Raw genomic sequence first — 23,261 nt, 5'->3', positions numbered from 1 at the left:
GGGGCTTCTCCATGCTCCTCTCACCAGGTTGCCAGGGTGTATCAAGGACGTCTGCCAGTGTTGCAGATTGATTCTGGAGAGGAGTCTATAGGGAATGGTAGATAAAAGGGGAAAACCCCCCCAAATTGCAGGGCTCTTTAATGTCTGAGAGTGTTCAGAACACTTTATAATTGTGATCCCGTTGAATGCATTTAGAACAATTAAGTCCCTTTTATAACGAAAGCCAACAGTAGGCATTATAATGTATCCATTCTCTATATACGGCATTAGTTTTTAATCTGCAGTGAGGCTGTCTCTGCAAATCGATCTTAACCTCTTATCTTTACTGTCTCTAATCTGGTTGTAACATCTGTCGTTTTTATTCGTCCTCCAAAAGACAGAGCCTTCTTTCTTTCTCTCCCTCTCTGAGATGTGAATCGTATTTATTTTTGCCTCAGAGTTGAAGAATAGTTTCTGAAATATAATCCTTTTCTTCACTCTCCTAACATTTCCATTGAGAACTACTCTTGTGTTCACAACCAGGTTGAAGGACATGTTTGGTCGCATTTTGAGGTTTCCAAAGATGACTCTTGGCTCCTCTTGGCCAAGCTCTTCTTGACTCGGCGCTCCTTTTGGCTACTGTCGGTACGGACAAAGGTATGGACGTCGTTTACAGAAAAGGCCTGTGGGCCATCGAGTGAACTAGTGACTAGCCCGAGCCTGGGGGCCCCAGCTCTCCCGGCAGGAAGTCACACTTAGCAGGAGGCGGTCTAGATTCAGCCCTCGGGGACGGGCGGGGGCGGGGGTGGGGTGCGGTGGGTTCCTCTGGCCAGAGCCCCGCCTCCTTCCCCCGGTCTCCGCGGACCCCGCCGGCTGCGACCACGCCGCCTCTAAGGACCCTGACCGCGGGCGCGATCCCAGCACTACCAAACCTCCCTGACGTCCTGCCTGCCCCGACGGGGAGCCTTTATACCCCGATTCGCCGCACCAACTGGCCTCGTCGGATGGCATCTGAGGTGACCCTCGCCTATCAGTAATTACAAGCAGCTTTGGAGTCTAGTGGCGGAGCCCACCTTGCCTGGAGTCGGGCAGCCAGGGCAGGGCTCGACTCCACGAGGAGGGCCGGCAGGCGAGAGTCCCAGGAGGTGCTAAAGGTGAGCCAGGGACCGGCCCGAGGATGGGCGCAGGGGTGGAGGCTAAGTGGGCGGGGCCGCAGGAAAGCGGGGGAGGCGGGGCGTCAAGAGGGCGCGGGCGCGGGGCGGGGACTCAGGGAGGGGGCACGGGCAGGGGGCGGGGCAGGGACGCAGGGAGGGGGCACGGGCAGGGGGCGGGGCGCGGGGGCGGAGGCGCGGAGAGGGGCGGGGCAGCGAGGTGGGGAGGGGAAGTGGGCGGAGCACCCCCGGAAAGGGGGCGGGCTGGGGAGCAAGGGCCCCAGGCAGCGGCGGCGGCTGCGGACCCGGGAGCGCGCGGTCAGGCCGGACGGGATGAGCGGAGCCGGGGCTGCTGGCTCCGTGCGCGGGCTGCGGGTGGACGGGCTGCCTCCGCTGCCCAAGAGCCTGAGCGGGCTGCTGCACTCGGCGTCGGGCGGCGGCGCGTCGGGGGGTTGGAGGCACCTGGAGAGGTTGTACGCGCAGAAGTCGCGCATCCAGGACGAGCTGAGCCGCGGGAGCGCGGGAGGCGGCGGGGCTAGGGCGGCGGCGCTGCCCGCCAAGCCCCCCAACCTGGACGCCGCGCTGGCCCTGTTGCGCAAGGAGATGGTAAGGGAGGTCCGCGGGCCGGAGCGGGGGTCCTTCCCAGCTGGGCTCGCCCTTCTGGGAAAGTTCGCCGGAAGTCCCCGCGCCACCCGCCCGTCTCAGGCTCTTTGGCCCCAGGCGCCGACGAGTACAGGGACACTGGCCTCTCAGCTACCCCGTTTTGCTTGTCCTCTCTGTGCCCACTACTGGACCCTCGCCCAGGGAGGTACCCCTTCCAGAAGGCAGCTTTCTGGAGACCCGGCGCTGCTCGTCCGGCCCCAGCAGGCTCAGAGACCCAGGAGGCGCGGCGTGGGGCTGGCGCTTGGCCTCGGGCCGGGGGCGGCTGGTCACCCCTCCCCAGGGGGCAGCAGATCTCCCGGGGTCGGGGGGGGGCGGCCTTCACTGCCCCCGCGGGGTTAAGAGCTGTGTGCAATTGTGTTTTCCTGCCCTGAAGAGGACAGCTTTTTGTCCGAGCGAGTGTAGACTGCGGATTGGAACAGCTCTCGCCCCCTCCCCCTCGTCCAGGGCGCGTGCAGAATCGGATTACAGCGGAGCGGCTCCTGCCGGCAGATGCCGGGAAAGTGGCCGCTCACCCTGATAGTCTCCGCGTGGTGGCCGGTTCCCCAGTCCCGCTAGAGAGGACTGGGGCGGTGGCGTCTTCGCCGTGTGGGTGAAGTCCATGTGGGTTCTTCAGGTTGTGCCTGGGCTGCAAACAATGGGGTTTGGTTTTTCTCGGTGGTTGGGAAGTATGTTAGTTGTTCGTGGACTAGGACTAATGAGTTAAGGAGAAGCCAAAAGCAGCTCAGGGGTCTCCAGCTTTCTCCAAGCTTAGGCCAGCTCAGAAGACAACAGAAAAACTTCCGTCTAACGCTCCTGCAGGCCTCTGATCACCTTTCTTGGCCACTCTCTCTGTTTAGAATTTGCCCTTTCCTTTTACCTAATGCAGAGTCCCCCCTCTCCTGGCACAGGTAAATACTTTATTAAGGAAATCTAATATATGAAAAATTTTTTTGTCCCCCAAAATAAATTGGCACCTAAATTTATTATAGGAATCCTTTAAATATGCTTTTAGTGTATTAAGATATTATTTAGAAAAACTCAATTTATGCATTTCTTTCGGGAAAATATCTGTCCTGAAAAGTAAGAATTAAATCTAGAAACAGCGTTAACACCTTTTAAGCAATTCAGTATTGTCTTCCCACTCTGTGGCTGCCGTTGAAGTGATTTCCAGTTCTCCCTGAGAAGATTTTCTAAGCTTCTTACAGAATGACTTAAATTTCAAGCCAACTGTTTTTATTAATTAATCAGCATTAATCAACACCAGCATTGCACAGCTGGAAAGCTGTGTTTTCATTAGATAAGCTTGCACCCAGTATGTCTAGTCTGAACTTGGATGCAGCAAAAATAAAGAGGGTGAAATAGGAAGACTCATCCTGGTTAATTTACGGGACCAGAGACAGGAAAACCTCAGGCCACTCCCCTTGTGAAGCTCTCTCTGGTTTATAAACATGCTCTGGAGTCTTGCACACTCCCAAGTAACCATGCTGTTCCTGAAAGTGTTTTTCCAGGTCCCTCCTGGTGCAACCAAACTACAGTCACAGCCTCCTTCTAATTATGCCCTGGACCAGAGCTCTTTCTCAGCCTATCGGAAACACAAGAAAAATAAACAGCCGTCTGATATTTAGCTGAGATAAAGACAAAACATGGCTACAGGCCTTAACAAGTCCCTTTCAAGGAATGTCACAAAGTCTTTAGGAGTGCTCTGGGTTTTTTTGCCTTTTTTTTGCCCCACTAGGGCAGTGGGGTCTGAGTGGTCGCTTCAAACTGAGGCTCCCATGGGGGTGGGGGTGGAGGCTTGCAAGATTAGAGGTGAGAGTTTGTGCTTGAATCATCTGCCCAGTAGTCTGTGTTGATCTATTTAATTTGAAGGCCTTAAGTAAACTCTGTGCCCGGGGAACTAACAAGAAGTCCTGGCAGACTGTAGTTAGTTGCTTTTTAAACAGTCGTATACAAGCGCAGAGGAGCAGTAGTGTGGAGCCCTCAGAATGCGACTGCATTTTAAGAAGAGAATGGGTGATAGAAAATCCAGACTGACGTGCGCTCCTGTTGGAATAGGGCAGGTGTGGACATTCCAACTGAGAGGACGGGTTGGGGCCAAGTGGGCAGAGGAAAGCCTCAGGAATAGCAACGGAACAAGTAAAGCCAGAGAACTGGCTTTGAAGAGTTAATGTGAAAGGAAGGTGCTTAGAAGGGCGAGCTGGCTGAGCTTGGGAGGTACTGGAGATGTACGTGGAGCGATGAGAGCCTGCAACAGCCTGGAGATCCCGGAATGTGAAACGAGAATCACATGGGAGACACTTCATTGAAATAGAATCCACAGGACTTGCTGGGTAAATATCAGAGTCAGGATGGTGATGATAAGGAACCAGACATGACTTGTCTTTTTTCCAATAGTTTTATTTATGCTATTTATTTGACTGTGCTGGCTTTTCTCTAGTTGTGGTGAGCACAGGCTACTGTCTAGTTGCAATGAGAGGGCTTCTTATTATGGTGGCTTCTCCTGAAGAGGACAGGCTCGAAGGTGCTCAGGCTTCAGTAGTTGTGGCTCCTGGGCTCTAGAGCACAGGCTCAGTAGTTGTAGTGCATGGACTTAGTTGCTCTGTGGATGTGGGATCTTCCTGGACCAGGGATTGAACCTGTGTCTCCTGCATTGGCAGGCGGATTCTTTACCACTGAGCCACCAGGGAAGCCCCGAGCAATAACTTAAGTTTTTTTAATGGAAAGTGCCCCTAAGCAAAACAATAATTATAGTCGAGCTTCCCTGATGGCTCAGTTCAGTTCAGATAAGTCGTTCAATCAAGTCCAACTCTTTGCGACTCCATGCACTGCCTGCCCCACGCCAGGCTTTCCTGTCCTTCGTCAATTCCAGGAGCTTACTCAAACTCATGTCCATCAAGTTGGTGGTGCCATCCAACCATCTCATCCTCTGTCATCCCCTTCTCCTGCCCCCAATCCCTCCCAGCATCAGAGTCTTTTCCAATGAGTCAACTCTTTGCATGAGGTGGTCAGAGTATTGGAGTTTCAGCTTCAGCATCAGTCCTTCCAGTGAATGAATATTCAGTGATTTCCTTTAGGATTGACTGGATCTCCTTGCAGTCCAAGGGACTCTCAAGAATCTTCTCCAACATGCTTCTTCAAAAGCATCAATTCTTCTGTGCTCAACTTTCTTTATAGTCCAATCCTCACATCCAAACATGACTACTGGAAAAATCATAGTTTTGACCAGACAAACCTTTGTTGGCAAAGCAATGTCTCTGCTTTTTAATATGATGTCTAGGTTGATCATAGCTTTTCTTCCAAGGAGCAAGCGTCTTGTAATTTCATGTCTGCAGTCACCATCTGCAGTGATTTTGGAGCCCAGAAAACGGAGTCTATCGCTGTTTCCATTGTTTCCCCATCTATTTGCCATGAAGTGATGGGACTGGATACCATGATCTTAGTTTTCTGAATGTTGAGTTTTAAGCCAGCCTTTTCGCTCTCCTCTTCCACTTTCATCAAGAGGCTCTTTAGTTCTTCCCTTTCTGCCATAAGGGTGGTGTCATCTGCATATCTGAAGTTGTTGATATTTCTCCCGGCAATCTTGATCCCAGCTTGTGCTTCATCCAGCCTAGCATTTGGCATGATGTACTCTGCATATAAGTTAAATAAGCACGGTGACAATATATAGCCTTGACGTACTCCTTTCCCGACTTGCAACCAGTCTGTTGTTCCATGTCTAGTACTAACTGTTACTTCTTGACCTGCATACACATTTCTCAGGAGACAGGTAAGGTGGTCTGGTATTCCCATCTCTTTCAAAATTTTCCACAGTTTCTTGTGATCCACACAGTCAAAGGCTTTGGCATAGTCAATAAAGCAGAAGTAGATGTTTTTCTGGAATTCTCTTGCTTTTTCGATGATCCAGTGGATATTGGCAATTTGATCTCTACTTCCTCTGCCTTTTGTAAATCCATCTTGAACATTTGGAAGTTCATGATTCACATACTATTGAAGCCAGGCTTGGAGAATTTTGAGCATTACTTTGCTAGCGTGTGAGATGAGTGTAATTGTGCAGTAGTTTGAACATTCTTTGGCATTGCCTTTCTTTGGGATTGGAATGAAAACGGACCTTTTCCAGTCCTGTGGCCACTGCTGAGTTTTCCAAATTTGCTGGCATATTGAGTGCAGCACTTTCACAGCATCATCTTTCAGGATTTGAAATAGCTCAACTGGAATTCCATCACCTCCACTAGCTTTGTTCATAGTGATGCTTCCTAAGGCCCACTTGACTTCGAATTCCAGGATGTGTGGCTCTAGGTGAGTGATCACACCATCGTGGTTATCTGGGTCATTAAGATCTTTTTTGTGTAATTCTTCTGTATATTGTTGCCACCTCTTCTTAATATCTTCTGCTTCTGTCTCCTAATGGCTCAGTAGTAAAAAAAAATCTGTCTGCCAGTGCAGGAGACATAGATTCAATCCCTGATCTGGGAAGATCCCGCACGCTGTAGCGCAACTAAGCCCCTGCGCCATGACTCTTAAGCCTGTGCTCTAGACCCCGGGGGGCCGCAGCTGCTGAGCCCACATGCCGCAGTTCCTGAGGCCCGTGCGCTCTAGAGCCTGTGCCCAGCAACTGGAGCAGCTGCTGCAGCGGGAAGCCTGAGCACCACAGCTAGAGAGCAGCCTCTGCTCGCCGCAACTGCAGAGAAGTCCTCGAGGGAAACAAGACGTGGCACAGCCATAAATAAATAAATACATAAATAATAACTTTAAAATTACCGTCCTAGCACCTGATCACTTTACTATTTGGGGATATCTCCTGGTAGGCACAGTGTAAATGTTTTCCTTCAGTTCAGTCGCTCAGTCGTGTCCGACTCTTTGCGACCCCATGAATCGCAGCACGCCAGGCCTCCCTGTCCATCACCAACTCCTGGAGTTCACTCAGACTCACGTCCATCGAGTTGGGGATGCCATCCAGCCATTTCATCCTCGGTCGTCCCTTCTCCTCCTGCCCCCAATCCCTCCCAGCATCAGAGTCTTTTCCAATGAGTCAACTCTTCTCATGAGGTAGCCAAAGTACTGGAGTTTCAGCTTTAGCATCATTCCCTCCAAAGAAATCCCAGGGCTGATCTCCTTCAGAATAGACTAGTTGGATCTCCTTGCAGTCCAAGGGACTCTCAAGAGTCTTCTTCCTTACGTCATCTTATTTGATTTTTATAACTTCTCCACTAGATAGATACTGAAAGTCTACATTTTAAAAAATAGGATTCAGAATTTAAGTAGCTCACCTAATGTGACAATCTCAGCCAGACGTGTCTGCCTCCAAGACCCTGTTAAATCATAGGGTTTTACTGCTTTGAGGGGACACATGTTGCAAGTATTTTTTAGGTCAGTGTATATTAAAATGTCTTAACTCCATGGAGCACCATTATGTGGCAGTAATAACTTTGGTCATTCATCACTGGGAAAATGGGGGTCATCACAGCAATAAGGGAGTCAGGAGAAGTGGCTGCTTATGGGGGAAGGTGGTTTGCTGTCGCATCGGTGGAAGAGTATGTTAAACGTTTCAGAACGTGGAGCCAGAGGCTGGCAGAGCCTGGCCTGCAGATAACTGATTGACGGATGTTCAGGGCAGAACACGGGGAGCTGGTGTTGAGGGGCGCCTGTGTGGGTGACGCCCTGCTCTGCTTTGAGCGTCCTGATGTCCACTGGAGTTTCAGCACTTCCTGTGCTAGTAATGGGCTTTCTCTGAAGTTCTGTGCCGTTGTGAGCTCCCTTCCCCTCCCCCAGCGAGCCCATTTGGAGAGCTGTGAGGGTCAGACAGATGCTTTTTGCTCTTTAGACCTGAAAGCATCCTTTAAAACAAGAAGTTCAGATTGTTCTCCCCCCCACCCCCCCAACATCAGAGAGTATATTTGGATTGTATCAGACAGATGTTTGCCACATGTCTGCTGCTTATAAAGTGCTGTGGAGGATACAGGGCTGAACTAGGGTATAGGGCTGAACTATCTAGGTGTTAAGGAGCTTATAACATCTATCAGAGGTGGGCATCTTTACAGGAATACAATTGCTGTAGTTTAGACCGTGTGTCACTTTTCATGTCTGAAGACTTTATTAATAATAGAGACTCAGTTTGAACCAGCTCTTGCAAAAGGAGAACCTTGTAGGGCTGGATGTGTACAGAGGCAGCCTAGAACCAGGGTTGGTGGGGAACCCAGGAAGGCTGCTGCAATCTTCTTTACCCTCCTTTTTCCCCCCCCACTACATTTTGGAATGTGACTGTCTACAGTGTCCACACTCCCAGTTTCAGCTATGCTTCTTACTGCCACTTTGGAAATACTGTGTGGAAGAATACCAGTGGGCCCAGCTTGGGGGGTCTGGACAGCTATTGGTGACTGAGGCCAAGATGGTGTTTTATTTACTAAGGTGATGTGACTGTGTGGATGGGGTGCAGGGCTGGGCATCCCTAAAAGAAGAGTTTGCAGAAATGCTGGACAGCCAAAATATAAGATATCTAGTATTTTAAGCATTTTTTCTTTTTTAACTTTTTATTTTATATTGGGGTATAGCTGATTAACAAAACAATGTTGTGATAGTTTCAACTGAACAGTGAAAGAACTCAGCCAAACATACACATGTATCCATCTCCCCCAAATTCCCCTCCCATCCAGGCTCCCACATAACGTTGACAGAGCTCCATCTGCCGTACTGTAGGTCCTTGTTGGTTATCCATTTTAAATATAGCAGTGTGTACATGTCCATTCCAAACGCCCTCACTGTCCCTTCCCCTCATTCTCCCTACACCCCCACCCCACTGCCATAAGTTTGTTCTTTAAGGCTTTGAGTTTTTTTTCTGTTTTGTAAATAAGTTCATTTGTATCATTTTATATTTCACATATAAGGGATGTTGGGTTTCCCTGGTGGCTCAGACAGTAAACAATCTGCTTGCAACCCAGGAGACCTGGGTTCAGTCCTGGGTTGGGAAGATACCCTGGAAGAGGGTGTGGCAATCCACTCCAGTATTGTTGCCTGGGAGGTCTCATGGACAGAGGAGCCTGGAGGGCTGCAGTCCATAGGGTCACAAAGAGTCAGATATGACTGAGTGGCCAGCACCTCCACTTTCTTATAAGGGGTGTCATACGATATTTCTCCTCTGTCTGCCTTCCTTCACTCAGTATGACAATCCCTGGGTCTATGCATGTTGCTGAAAATGGCATTTTTTCCTTTTTAATGGCTGAGTAATACTCCATTGTGTATGTTCCATATTCTCTTAATCCATTCCTCTGTTGATGGGCGTCTAGGTTGCTTCCATGTCTTGACTATTGTAAACAGTGCTGCAACAAACATTGGGGTGCACCTGTCCTTTCGGATCATGTTTTTCTCCGGATATGTGCCCAGGAGTGGGACTGCAGGGTGCTATGGTAGCTCTATATTTAGCTTTTTAAGGAACCTCCATACTGTTCTGCATAGTGGCTGTACCAATTTTACTCCCTGCAGACCTCTTTCTGGATAAAAATACTTTGGCTTCAAGGGCCCCACAGCTTGAAAGATTTTTATCTGGTATGCTGACAGGCTAGCTTGGCTCAGAGGATCTTCGTTGGCATTTCAATCCTTGTATGTGGTTGAAGCACACACGTGACTCTCAAGAGTCCACAGGGACCCTGGCACACATCTTTCCTTGCAGGGTTCTTCAGAGACCACTGCCCAGCAGCCCTGTAAGTTTAGCTCATCAAGCTTCTTAGGTCCTCAGAAGCACCACATGAAAATGTAGAGGCAGGAAGAGAGCCTCAGACACGGGGTCGGGAGATGGCAGATCTCTGAGGATTCTTGAGTTCCACTTCTCAAACCATCAGCAGCACCTTTCTAAATAGTAACTTTGAAAACTTTCTGCCTCGTTTTTTCTTTTTTTTCCAAACTATCCAATAGTTGCTTTGGTTACCCACCTGTGAGTGGGAAGTTGTCCACACAGAACTTTTGAATTCCTGAACTGCAATGGTTTGGGTGAAGAATTGAATCTGAGAAAAAAGGTTTGATTCCTGAGAGCAGCAACACTTCGCTAAGTTGTATCCAACTTTTTGCCACCCCATGGACTGCAGCTCACCAGGCTTCCTTAGCCTTCACCATCTCCCGGGGCTCGCTCAAACTCATGCCCATCTAGTCAATGCTGCCGTCCTACCATCTCATCCTCTGTTGCCCCCTTATCCTCCCACCTTCAATCTTTCCCAGCACCAGGGTGTTTTCTAGTGAGCTGGCTCTTCCCATCAGGTGGCCAAAGTATTGGAGCTTCAACTTCAGCATCAGTCCTTCCAATGAAAATTCAGAGTAGATTTCCTTTAGGATTGACTGGTTTGATCTTGCTGTCTAAGGGACTCTGAATATTCTTCTCCAGAACCACAATTTGAAAGCATCAGTTCTTTTGGCGTTCAGCCTTCTTTATGGTCTAATTCTCATATCCGTCCATGACTACTAGAAAAACCATAGTTTTGACTGTATGGACCTTTGTTTGTTGGCAAAGGGATGTCTCTGCTTTATAATACACTGTCTAGGTTTTTCATAGCTTTTCTTCCTAGGAGTAAGTGTCTTTTAATTTTAGTTGAGACAACACCTAAATGCCTGACAGCCTTGTGTGGTGAACTAGAAACCAGGAGACGGGCATGAGCTTGAATAGCCCAGATCCCCGCAGAGTTCAGTCTTCACCCTATACGAGGCAACAGGGTCTCAGAGAGGGGGTTTGAGTCTTTAAATGGGCTTATGGTTGGAGGTCCAGTCTCAAGGCAAGCCCATGAGTGCCATTTGGAATAAGAGTGTTAGCTCTCAATGCAGGATTCTTGGTTGGCCTTGGTCAAAGGAGATTGGGGATGGCCACTGGCCTTTAATATCGTGTGGACACCAACCCTTTTTCTTGCTTTTTATGTCAGTTGTCTAAAAACACTAGACACTGACATGAAGTTTTCTGTTTATTGTCCAAGAACTTGGTTTCCTGATTTTTAGCTTCAGATTTTCTTCCTTTCCTGAATCTACTCTCGCAGAGAGGCAGTTTCAATTAGTTATCATTCAAGAAAATGACAAAATGCAAACTAACCTTCAGATGGGTGTTGAATTCCCATGTGTCGTGAGTCAAGTCATGCTTTTTCCTCTAGTCCTACTTGACTCTTAGAATCAGCTGCGTTCTGTGTGCATTCCTCATCGTAACTAGTGAACTCTCAGGCCTTTGACACATCCTCGATGAATGGTCCGCTGTTTGTGATCCCAGAATTGAGGGATTGGAAGGAAAGCATCCCATTTCCCTTCTCTGCCTTCTCCCCTGCAATTTCATTTTCATAATTTAAAAAAGTTTTTTTTACAGAAATAGTCACCCAAGGGAATAACAGTTCTTACATAGGAATATCTTTTGCAGTGATATATAGTAGTATTCTATAATAATAATATATAACAGTGATAGAATATTATACAATTGTTGAAGAGAATGTGGTAACTATGTAAATGAACATAGGTGTTCAAGGTTTGGAAAAGTGAATTACAAAACAGTACCTAAATACATTTGTATGTGCAGTGTGTCTTGAGGGAGGTATGCTAGACAGCTAAAAGTGGATATGCTTAGAACAGTAGTTCTTAAATTATGGTCTGAGGACACCTATGGGTTCCCAGAGCCTTTTGTGGGGGTGTCCATAATTAGGTGGTGATCATATGGGCAAATGTGACTTTCCAAAATAGTACCTAAGGAAATATTTGGAGGGTCTACATTCAGTGAATCAATTTTCCACATTTTTCATGGAACTAACGCTTGGTGCATGGTTAAAAGATCCATTCAAAATGCAAGACTGGTGGGTTTTAATGAAACAGTGTTAAAAGCTCATTGGCATAGTTTCAAATTCCACACTGGAGCCAGCTTAAGGATAGTGCCAAATAAGAATATCCACTGTTAACTTGAAAGGTGGTTTAAATGCTCCTTTTTCCCAAGTACATACCTATGTGAGGCCAGGTGTATTTCAACTAAAAAAGCGTGTTATGAAAGATCAAGTACAGAAGAAGATAAGCCAGACATTAAAAAGATTTCTTACACAATCCCATTTATAAAAATGTGATTTATGTTAGCAGTGGGTGTAGTGTTTTTGAATGGCTTTATATGACAGTTTCTCAATTTTCATTTCTAATGAGGTAACTATTGATAGGTATAATTTACATAAACAGGAGCTCTTTGGGACCCTCAGTAATTTTAAAAGTCTAAAGGGGTCCCAACCAAGACCAAAACACTCTAAGATTGCTGCATTAGGACATGAAATTAGGGAAGACTGTATAATTATGAGCCATTGAATTTTTAATATAGCTAGAATATTTTAGTTTTGTAATTGGGAAAGGATTTAGTAAAGGAATATGCAAAGACATGTCTTAAAGACAGTGGCCAATTGCCTTTTTCTTTTTCCTTCTCTGCGTAGGACAGAATGAGAGGAAACAGGCTTCATTGGTACAACCATTATTGTAGGTTAGAGATGGACAGGATGTCTTCACTAGCACTGCTGAGCTGCAGAATGGGCTCCATCCACCAGCGTGGGCGCCTTCAGGTGTAGCTCCTGGTCTGCTTGCTCTCTGTCAATCACCAGGGCTCTTTTGAGGCAGTCCTCAGCTCGGTGGGGCTGCAGCATTAAGAGGAGATGAGGTTGACAGACGCATACCCCCTGGGGAGGAGCTGAGTGACTGATGAAGCCTGCCTAGGGAGCCCAGAATCACAGTTCACCTGGGGGCTTGGGGTCCTGCAGGAGTATCTCCGGCCAGCTCAGGCAGCTGAGTTCATAGCTCTTTCTCTGTTAGATCAACACTGATGAAGCTTTTCTCTTTGGTCTTCTCCTTTTAAACAGTATGCAGGTCAGCGTTCTGTCAACACATCCTTTATTCAGAAATCAGGTTATGATCCATTAAGTCACTGCGATCTTTATTACATTCCAGTCCTGCGGATGCATACTAGACACTCATTAAATTTGGGGCATTTACTAATAGTGTTGTCTAAAATAAATTTACAAGCCATTTATTATGTTTTTAAAAGTTCATTATGAGTTAATACATATTCATGGTAGAAAATCTGGAAAACTCAGAAAGGTGAAAGTCAAAGAGTTAGTCAGTCATGTCTAACTCTTGTGACCTCCATGGACTCTCTAGCCCACCAGAATCCTCTGTCTATGGGATTCTCCAGGCAAGAATACTGGAGTGGGTTGCCATTCCCTTCACCAGGGGATCTTCCCAACCCAGGGATCGAACCCAGGTCTCCTGCATTGCAGGCAGGTCCTTTACCATCTGAGCCACCAGAGAAAATTCAGAAAAGCCAATAGTAAGAGTCACCTGTGATCTCAGCAGCGTGCTGCCCCAGCGGACATGGCGCCCTCTCCCGGTGTTGTCTGTGTGGGCAGCGCAGGCTGATGGTCAGGCATGCGTGCTGGAGCCCTGCCGCCTGGCTGCAGCCCCCTGCTCTTAGTGAAGGGCCTGCATCTGTCAGGGCTCAGTTTCCTCACGGTAGCAGAATCCACACCTGCTTCACAAAACAAGGATGAGGATTACCTATTTGTGTACAGCTGAGATTTTCTACTCCAAAGCCACTAGCGATGAACTGGTTAGCTGGTGAAAAGTTATATGATATTTTAAAGCTTTTGATAGACATTGCCAGTGAGTCCTGCTGAGAGGTTTTACAAGCATGCAGCCCTACTAACAATGCACATAAGTTATATACTTTATTATAACTGCTAAGTCACTTCAGTCGTGTCCGACTCTGTGCGACCCCATAGACGGCAGCCCACCAGGCTCCCCCGTCCCTGGGATTTTCCAGGCAAGAACACTGGAATGGGTTGCCATTTCCTTCCCCAGTGCATGAAAGTGAAAAGTGAAAGTGAAGTCGCTCAGTCTTGTCTGACTCTTAGTGACCCCATGGACTGCAGCCCACCAGGCTCCTCAGTCCATGGGATTTTCCAGGCAAGAGTACTGGAGTGGGGTGCCACTGCCTTGTCTAGTTTTTAAAATTAAGAGTAACTGCTTGTTGGAAAAAATTTTTTTAGCAGTACAGAAGGCTGTAAATATCCAGTCCCACTTTGCAGAAGTAAATTCTGCTCATGGACATTTTCTCTTCTAGTCAAAAGCTTGCATGCGTGTATGCCTAATGTATAAAGTGAGGTCCTACTCAGCATACTATTCTGTACCTTGGACTTTTGTGCCTAATGGTGGGCGTTCATCGGTGTCCTACTCTTGTACTTAGAGAGCTGCTCTTTTAAGTAACTGCCTAGTTTTTATTGTATGTGTGTGTGTGTTCAGTTGCCAAGTCGTGTCTGACTCTTTGTGACCCCATGGACTGTTGCCCACCAGGCTCCTCTGTCCATGGGATTTCCCAGGCAAGAATACTGGAGTGGGTTGCCATTTGCTTCTCCAGGGGATCTTCCCAACCCAGGGATCAAACCTGGGTCTCCTGCATTGCAGGCAGATTCTTTACCACTGAGCCACTACAGAAACCTTTTTATTGTATGACTATAACATGATTTTCTCAGTCAAGTTTCTATCATCTGTTATGTTTCAAACTAAAGGTTCCCCCACCAGAGTTTTTCTGCATCTGTCTCCATATTTTGAGGCCCCCTGTTCCTGATTCTATAGCTTAACTTCAAACCTATACATCCCTTGTACCATGTGAGGTGGGGTATTTTTCATCTTCTGGTTGAGGAATCACAGCAGTAGGAAACAGTGGACTGGCAGGGGAGAGGCTCATCGCAGAATGACCCCAGCGTGACTGCTGGGGCTAAGCTGTGCTGGTGCCAGGTTTACTCCCCTCCCCCACCCTGGGCCCAGTATGGACCTGGGTACAAATAAGACCGTCTCCTCGTATGTTTGTCTTGTTTTCTACTCATTGCTGTATTTCAGAAAAAGTTGCTTTTATGTCTCTTGAAAAAGACATAAAAGAGTTTCATACAAGCAGGAGAATTACCCCCACCATTTGTTTTTGGGCTTTCCTGGTGGCTTTTGGTTTCTTAAATGAAACAGACTGTTTTTCTTAAGTATATTTTTTACTTCTAAAAACTTCCTAAAATTTTTCATGATGCTTTGTTTGCAATCAACATTAATTTCCCACTGCAGTTCTCTTTCATCTCCTAAGCCTCGTATCCTAATGGTAACATTTCTATTATCATCTAAAAGTCAGGAAGCACTTCCTCCCTAACCTTACCTTCCAGGGATATTCAGAGACTTGGCAACCCGAAACCCAGCTGGGAGCCACCATCCTGTCTGAGGTGTGTACATGTGGCCAGCCCATTGTGAGTTTTGAAACTGTTTGGAGGGTGGTTCAGGATTGTTTGGCCCTATTGTTGGAGATGCTGGGGATGAGAGAGCCACCTGTGTGTACAGCAGGCGCGGTGATCAGGAAGGAAGCAGGAAGCCTGAACAGAGAGAGGAAGGAGTCAGGCCAGTTTAAAGCGTGGAGATGAGTGGCTTGTTCTTGATTGTCTCAGAGGTCTATGGCAAGGGGCTACAAGCTTCCCTGGTGGCTCAGAGGTTAAAGCGTCCGCCTCCAATGCGGGAGACCTGGGTTCGATCCCTGGGTTGGGAAGAGCCCCTGGAGAAGGAAATGGCAATCCACTCCAGTATTCTTGCCTGAAGAATCCCATGGACGGAGAAGCCTAGTAGGTTACCGTCCACGGGGTCGCAAAGAGTCGGATACGACTGAGCGACTTCACCTTCATCTTCAAGAATTCTGTACTTTTCTAAAATGAGGCTGTCTGAATTTTTCGGCTGGGTTTTCAGAAAAGAGCTGTGTTTTCTGAATCCAGCTGTGACTCAGCGCCTGTCCTTTAGGGAACACATCACTAAGGTGACGTGCTTCTGCAGCGGGATGAGGACAGAGGTGAGGGTTAGTGGGCTTGCTGAGGGCGTGTGCCCCTGCCTCTCCCCACTGTTTTTCTGGAATGATGAGAAGTTCTTGTTTGTGAGTGATTTAATCGTGTCCTAAAACATAACTGCAGTTTAGTTCTGTTGGCCGGGCCTTCTCTCTGCTTCCCACACCCCGGAGTCTTATGCCCTCCTGTTGAGAGCCTGCTCTATGTCCCTGCTTCCCAGCTGCTGGCTCTGCAGTGAGCACTCAGGAAGGAATCTTCGTTTGTCTCTTTTCCTGTCAGGCAAGAGGTGAGTGCTTTTCTGATGACATGGCGAGAACCATGTGGCCTGTGGCTTTCCTCAGGGGCACCTTGAGGTGAAGCCAGGAGCCTGTGGATCCCAAACCCACTGCCGGGCCACTTCACCACCAGATGCTCTCTGGGAGGGCATCGGGGTCTCTATAGCTTTCCCTTGGTCACCAGTGTCTGAGTTTCCTCCACAAGGATCTGTACTGGGTGCTGAGGGACCCAAGGGGCAGATGGGTCCATGCCTTCTGGGTGTGTCCTCACGTGGGAGAAGGAAGACCATGTGCACCCACAGCAAAGGTAGAGAGTGATCATCGCCGTGAGACAGGCAGAGACGGTGAGGGAAGGTGAGGCGCACTGGTGACTGAGTCCGTCCAGGTCAGAAGAGAGGAGGGGGAGCTGGTGTTGCACTGACTTGTTGCTGCGCTGGGTCTTCATTGCCGCACGCGGACTTTCTCTAGTTGCGGTGTGCAGGCTTCTTGTTGCAGTAGCCTCTCTTATTGTGGAGCATGGCCTCTAGGGCTCTAGGGCTTCAGTGGTTGAGGCTTGCAGGCTCTACCGCACAAGCTCAAAAGTTGTGGCGCGTGGGCTTAGTTGCTCCATGGTCTGTGGGATCTTCCTGGATCAGGGATTGAGCCGTCTCTCCTGCATTGGCAGGCGGATTCTTAACCACTGGGCCACCTGGGAAGCCCGGGATGCAGTGGGAAGCAATTATCTTCCAATTTAAAAAAATTAAAAAAGGTAAGGAAAAAACTTGGAGAATTAAATAAAATGAATCTGATGCTATTAAAATAAAAAAAAACAACAGGGCCAGGGGGCAGTCAGGAGGAAGGGGCCTCCCTGGCCGGTGGAAGAGGCACAGGGAGAATTGTCCAGATCAGATTATGGGATGCCGCCTAGGGATTTTCGATTTACTTCTAGAAAATTCAGGTGAAAATGTTTAAACTACCTCAGCAGGGGAAGAGGTGTCCTGGGTGGGAAGCTAGATTGCTCCTGTATGTACTTAGCTCCTGTCCTCCTGGCTAATCTGGAGGGTTGTTGGTGAACCAGAGGAAGCTGAATCTCACGTCTGAAGAAGGAGGCCCTGAGAAGCCAGGCTGTGGGCGTGCACATGTGCTGTGTTTAAATCTCTGTTAAATTAGTCCAAACCCTTGGCATCTGTTGGCTTGTGTAACAGGCGTGTATAGGACTCTGCTGTATTCCTAGGTGGGTCAGACTTGGTTTCTAGGCCAGCGTTCCGCCCGATGACAAGGCAGCTTTGTGAGTCACCGGCTGCCACAGTGCAGAAAGGTCCAGGTTATGATCCAGCTCCCAGCCTGTGCGTCTCCCACGTAGGCCTGGGAAAGCCTCGGACACCTCAGCACCGAAGGAGAGCAACCTGGAGCCGTGCTCGGGGCGGCATGCGTTGAGGGAAGTCACGGCTTCTGCAGTCACCCGTGCCCACCTCCAGCGGTCCAGGAGAGTGGCAGGCCTGGCCGATGGCACATCGCTCTTCTACTTTTTCCTTCACAGTTTTGGGTTCGCTAGAGGTTAAAAACCCACATGCCATTGCAGGAGACATGAGAGATTCGGGTTTGATCCCTGGGTCGGGAAGATCCCCTGGAGGAGGGCATGGCAACCCACTCCAGTATTCTTGCCTGGAGAATCCCATGGACAGAGGAGCCTGGCAGGCTGCTGTTCATGGGGTCACAAAGAGTCCGACAAGGCTTAGCAACTTAGCAACAACAAAATAGCCAATTAACTTTTGAGAGTAGGATGCCTTGGAGCGGAGCGTGCCTGGGGCCACACCCCCAGCGTGCTGGAAGTCTCTTCCTGGGAACAACTTCTTCAGAAGTTCTACCATAGAAGGAATTCTGGGACGATGGGACTCACGCTGGAAACAACATGGCCTGCCTCTCTACCTGGTCTTCCTTTGAGTATCTTGGCTAACATCCCAGGTCAGTGTGAGTGGCTCCGTTTCCGTGGTCTGTTCAGAAGTACCAGAGAGGTCACTGGTGAACAAGAATGGTTGACGGTGTGAAGAGTGACCTGGAATTTAGTCTTGTCACCAGATAGCTTCTCTTGTGTAGAAAATATCATTGCTGGGTAATTATAAAGACTAAATCTTTTGACATGCTCTGTGTTTCTTTTAAAAATATATTAATATTTAATTTATTTTAAATAATTTTTAAAATATATTTTAATTTTAATTTTTTAAATTATTAAAGTGTGATACCACATTTACAGGAGACTTGAAAAATACAGAACAAGGTTACATATAGTTCCACTATCAGTTCAGTTCAGTTCAGTCGCTCAGTTGTGTCCAACTCTTTGCAACCCCATGAACCACAACCCCATGAACAGGCCTCCCTGTCCATCACCACCTCCCAGAGTTCACTCAGACTCAACGTCCATCGAGTCGGTGATGCCATCCAACAATCTCGTCTTCTGTCATCCCGTTCTCCTCCTGCCCTCAATCTTTCCCAGCATCAGGGTCTTTTCAAATGAGTCAGTTCTTTGCATCAAGTGGCCAAAGTATTGGAGTTTCAGCTTCGGCATCAGTCCTTCCAACAAATACCCAGGACGGATCTCCTTTAGTATGGACAGGTTGGATCTCCTTGCAGTCGAAGGGACTCTCAAGAGTCTTCTCCAGCACCACAGTTCAAAAGCATCAATTCTTCTGCACTCAGCTTTCTTTATAGTCCAGGTCTCACATCCATACGAGACTACTGGATAAACCATAGCCTTGACTAGATGGATCTTTGTTGACAAAGTAATGTCTCTGCTTTTTAATATGCTGTCTAGTTTGGTCAGAAGTTTCCTTCCAAGGGGTAAGCGTCTTTTAATTTCATGGCTGCACTCACCATCTGCAGTGATTTCGGAGCCCAGAAAAATAAAGTCAGCCATTGTTTCCACTGTTTCCTCATCTATTTCCCATGAAGTGACGGGACCAGATGCCATGATCATAGTTTTCTTTAAGCCAGCTTTTTCAGTCTCCTCTTTCACTTTCATCACACACCACTATATATTAGTTATTTTTTTAAGTAGATAAATTAAGACGTTAGTTGGAGTTTTAATATCAAACCCTCAAAAATTAATGGACTAAATACACAGAGAAGTAGAGGGATACAGTAGGCCAGAAAAGGCACTGTGAGCCAATTCAGCATAATTAAGATTTATACAATTTCCACAGCGCAGTAGGGTACCCATTCTGTTCAAGTTCCCCTACAGTGTAAACTAGGAGACACTGAAACATATCCAGGGACATAAAACAAGGTGCAAAGATTTCATGGTCTAAAGGTATTGAAATCATACCGAGTCTGTTCTCATATCACTGTGGAATTATGTTAGACATCAGTATCAAAAGACATTTGGAAATAACCCACATAATTTCAAGTGCGCTGTGACATTTACCAAGCGAGATCTTCAGCTTAGCCATTGAAAGCCTCAATAAAGTTAGATGAAAAAACCCACATATTCCGTGTTTGTGTGTGCTCTTTGCTGTGCATCTTGAGTGCGCTAGTGTAGTGCTTGGTATGTGGGAGACATTTGGTTGCTGTTTATTAAAATAGTTGATATTTCATTTAATCCTCCCAGTAGATTAAGAGAAATTATTTCATTTTGTCATCAAAGCATAGAGATGATAAATAACTTGCTCGAGAGCCCGGAAGCAGAAGGGCCCAGGGCAGGACTCCTGGCATCTGTTTAGTTTCCCATCTTGAGAGTCCCTGAGGTTGACTGCTCAGCAGCTTGCTCGGCGTCCCCATTCCCAGTGGCCCTGGACCTGGGCCGGAGTCAGAATCTAAAGGCTTCACAAGAGTGGTCCTCACGCACCGGAGAGAGTAGATGTGCTGGTCTGGGATGCATTTCCAGATGGATTAACCCCTCTCTCTCTGGGATTGATGAGAAAGAGGCATTTTCCTGTCCTGAATATTCTCTTTTTCCTGAGATAGGCCACTGGGGGGGAGAGGAGCTTGAAGATAAATGTGTGGCTTTGAAATGTCCTTTGTTCCATTATCACTTGGGAAAATAGTTCGCAGGGGAATCTGTAGAGGCCCAGGTCTTACTCCCCAGGTTCTCTCTGGGGAGTGACCCCACAGCCATCTTAGGAGATGTCCTCTTGTCCAAAGGAGAGGGAGTCTGACTCCTTGTGAGTCTGCAGACCCAGCTGATTGGAGGGTGGGTGCTCCAGGGGGCAGCGTATGACGCTAACTGCCGAGCTGCTGGTTCTGGCACAGAGACTGTTGCCCCAGGAAGGAGAGAGCACGTGGGGGTCTCCTCTGAATCTGATCATAGCAGGAAGAGATGGCACCTTTGCATCTTGGAGTCCAAAGTGAAGCTGGCTGGGGCTCTCAAAATGTGCAAGGCTGTTGTTCTGCAGGACGGGCCAGATCGCCAGGCGATGTTCTGCAGGCCGGGCCCGCTGCCCCACACGTGTGGTTGTTCCCTGACATGTTGGGTGACGTCTGAGGTGTGGGCATTGCATAGTTAAGGTTTTCTCAAAACTGAAGAGCCAGAGCATTCAGGTGATGCTCTGAGTCACTGGCCATGTGGAGAGAACATGCTGGCACGGGCAGGTTGCTGACGGAGAGCACCGCTAAGATTCCACTCTGTTGCTGACATCTCGCTTTTACCTCCCTGCCCCTTCCCTCAAGGTTGGCCTCCGACAGCTGGACATGTCCCTGCTCTGCCAGTTGTACAGCCTCTACGAGTCCATCCAGGAATACAAGGGAGCCTGCCAGGCAGCGGCCAGCCCAGACAGCACTTACGCTCTGGAGAACGGCTTCTTCGATGAGGACGATGAGTATTTCCAGGAGCAGAACTCCCTCCAGGATGGGAAGGAGCGAGGCCCGCCAAGGGACCTGACGCTGCCCGTCTCCCCACTCCCCAGCGGCGACTGGGTCCTGGACTCCATGTAAAGGGTGCAGGAGGCAGGCCACTGTCAGCATGGGCTTCTCTTCCGTGGGCCGTCCTCGAGCCTGTGGGACCAGCATTGCCAGCTTAATTTGCAGGCGGGGAGATGTGCCTGGGCGTGGGGGCCGTGGTCTGTTTGGAGGGCTACTTTCTGCTGAGTGATCTGGAGGTGCTCAGCAATCTCCTCACACCCCAGTCCTGAGACCCTGTGGCCAAGGGTTTATACTGAGAGAGTAATGAGAGGATCCCTGGAGAAGACCTCGTGTTCTGGGCAAGATGAAACAACTTGTATATAGCTATATTTCTACCAGTGGGGTTTGCTTCGGGTTTGCAGTGTGTGAGAGCTCACATTTCACTGCTGCCCTTCCTCAGGACCTTCTGCTGCCTTTCTTGCTGTTTCATGAGCTTCAAAGCCACGTGGTTGAGCTTTATTTATTTGTAAGGTGCATTACTAATTGTCCAGGGGACTCAGTAAAAAAACCGTACTGAGAAAGTAAACCTTTCAGGCCACACCAATCAAGAGACTTGCATTCTCTGAACCTGTCCAAATATTTTGTGTCTTTCTCTGTGCTTCAGAGATGGGTGGGAGACAGTGCAGAGATACCTTGAGTTGGGAAACAAAACTGGGGCAAGCGATGTGTATCAGTCACCGTAAGGTGGTGAACGTTTTCGGTTTTAAAGATTCTGGGTACCAGCTGTAGTATGTTAGAAGGCAAACTGTTCCACTCAATACGGTGATCACCTGAAGCCTTACTATATTTATTAAAATCTTTTATGAACACTTTACACTTTGTAGGTTAAAAGTAAAGATAAAAGGCTAAACTGTCTGTGGTTGTATATTATTTTGGTCTGAGTTACGACCCATCAACTTTCATAACTCGAACGCAATGAATCCCATCAGTGACTGGAAGAAAACTGCTGTTTGTTCCCTTGCCATTTAGAATTTTGAAAGACGCTTTGTTCCTCTGTTGGCCCATCCTTAAGGCTGTTTTATCGGTAGACTGCACCATACTTAGGTCTCAGTACTGTTCAGTCATTGCATACTCTGGACCCCTTGCTCCTCTTCTCTTTGGTGCAATAATTGCTTATTAGGACCTTTTTTGGGTCGGAGTGAGGAAGGAAAACTCACCATTGTTAATCAGCCTGTTAACAGCCTGTTATGCACACAACACTGTGTCGGGAGCTGGGGTGAGGGGCAGAGGAGAAGAGGTCTCCTGCTCATTTTCTGTGTTGAAAATGGTCATTGAAATGAGGGGTGGCAGTAAATTGCCTTTAGCATGTGGCCTGACTGGTGGGGAAAATTGAAAGCGGTAAAACCCGGTGAAGGACAAGGGGGCAATGGAGGATGAGATGGTTGGATGGCATCACTGATTCAATGGTCACAGTTGGAACAAACCCTGGGAGATGATGAAGAACAGGGAAGCCTGGTGTGCTGCAGTCCATGGGGTTGCAAAGAGTCGGACACAACTTAGGACTGAACAACAGCAACAAAACCTGGTGACAACTGGTTGTCTGCTGGGACCTCTTTCTTTGAGGCTGGCCCCTGCGTCACATGAGCTGAACCCAAGACCAGCGGACCTCAACCTTGACTTTGACCACACTGAAATGCTTGGGGGAACTTTTAGAACAATATTGTTTGTTGTCGTTTAGTTGCTGAATTGTGTCCGACTCTTTTGTGACCCTATGGACTGTAGCCCACCAGGTTCCTCTGTCCATAGGATTTCCCAGGCAAGAATACTGGAGAGGGTTGCCATTTCCTTCTCCAGGGGATCTTCGCAACCCAGAGACAGAACCCGTGTCTCTTGCAATGTTAGGCAGATTCTTTACCACTGAGCCACCAGGGAAGCCCAGAACAGTATTGAGCCTGGATTCAGACTCCCCCTTGCCCTCGTCCCCTCTCCAGCATCATTTTGATTTAATTAGTAAGGAGTGAGGCCTGGGCATCCCTATGGTTATAAAAGTCACCCAGGTGGTTCTCATGTAGATCTAGTTACCATCTAGAGTTCAAAGTGTAGTCCAGGGAGCAGGCATCACCAGCACTGTGGTACAGAATCTCACCCCACCCGGCCTTCTGCCCCAGGTCCTGCAAGCACCTTGACAAGATTCCTCCTGTGTAGATGATTCTTCTGCACAGAGTTCCAGAAGAATGCTGCTTTAAGTCAGCCCAGCACCAACACAGCTGCTCCAAGAGGGCTGTGGGGGCCCCCTGCAGCACGAAAGAATTGCCTGGCCTGCCCCAAACCCCAGCCTCTGTCCTCTCAAGAGAGCCGGGCTTGCAGGGCTGGGAGCCCTCTGATTCAGAGTGCAGGTGTTCCCTTGTCTGCTGCCTCTGGCTCCTTCTAGACCTGCAGTGACTCATGGCGCCTGTGAGTCTCTGAAGGCAGGAAGTGTGTCAGAGTGCAACGTGGGGTGAATCAAGGTGAGCAAGGGAGGCTTTCCTTCCTGTTGGACTGACACGTTCCTTGCTCCTGTAGTG

At 48.2% G+C, this 23,261-nt stretch overlaps 1 protein-coding gene and 1 non-coding gene across 2 annotated transcripts; both read left to right on the top strand.

Moving 5' to 3' along the window:
- Nucleotides 1–1,439: 1,439 nt before the first annotated feature.
- On the top strand, nt 1,440–21,612 carry FAM89A (family with sequence similarity 89 member A). The gene is made up of 2 exons (XM_004021350.3): nt 1,440–1,736; nt 20,527–21,612. Exons 1-2 carry the CDS (start codon nt 1,464–1,466, stop codon nt 20,788–20,790), a joined length of 537 nt encoding a protein of 178 aa, XP_004021399.2. The 5' UTR covers nt 1,440–1,463; the 3' UTR covers nt 20,791–21,612.
- TRNAW-CCA (transfer RNA tryptophan (anticodon CCA)) lies at nt 15,253–15,324 on the top strand. The gene has a single exon. It is a non-coding gene; the product is annotated as a tRNA-Trp (tRNA).
- Nucleotides 21,613–23,261: the final 1,649 nt, after the last annotated feature.

Source organism: Ovis aries, chromosome 25 (assembly GCF_016772045.2).
Source record: "Ovis aries strain OAR_USU_Benz2616 breed Rambouillet chromosome 25, ARS-UI_Ramb_v3.0, whole genome shotgun sequence".
In the NCBI taxonomy this organism is placed as follows: Eukaryota; Metazoa; Chordata; class Mammalia; order Artiodactyla; family Bovidae; genus Ovis; species Ovis aries.
Note: the sequence above shows the minus strand (reverse complement) of the source record. Positions and strands in the feature narration are given on the sequence as shown.

Bases quoted from the DNA above. Each gene is read 5' to 3' on its own strand.
- FAM89A (XM_004021350.3), top strand. From the start codon at position 1,464: ATGAGCGGAGCCGGGGCTGCTGGCTCCGTGCGCGGGCTGCGGGTGGAC. The intron at 1,737-20,526 runs GTAAGGGAGGTC...CCTTCCCTCAAG, and splicing joins CCCTGTTGCGCAAGGAGATG to GTTGGCCTCCGACAGCTGGA.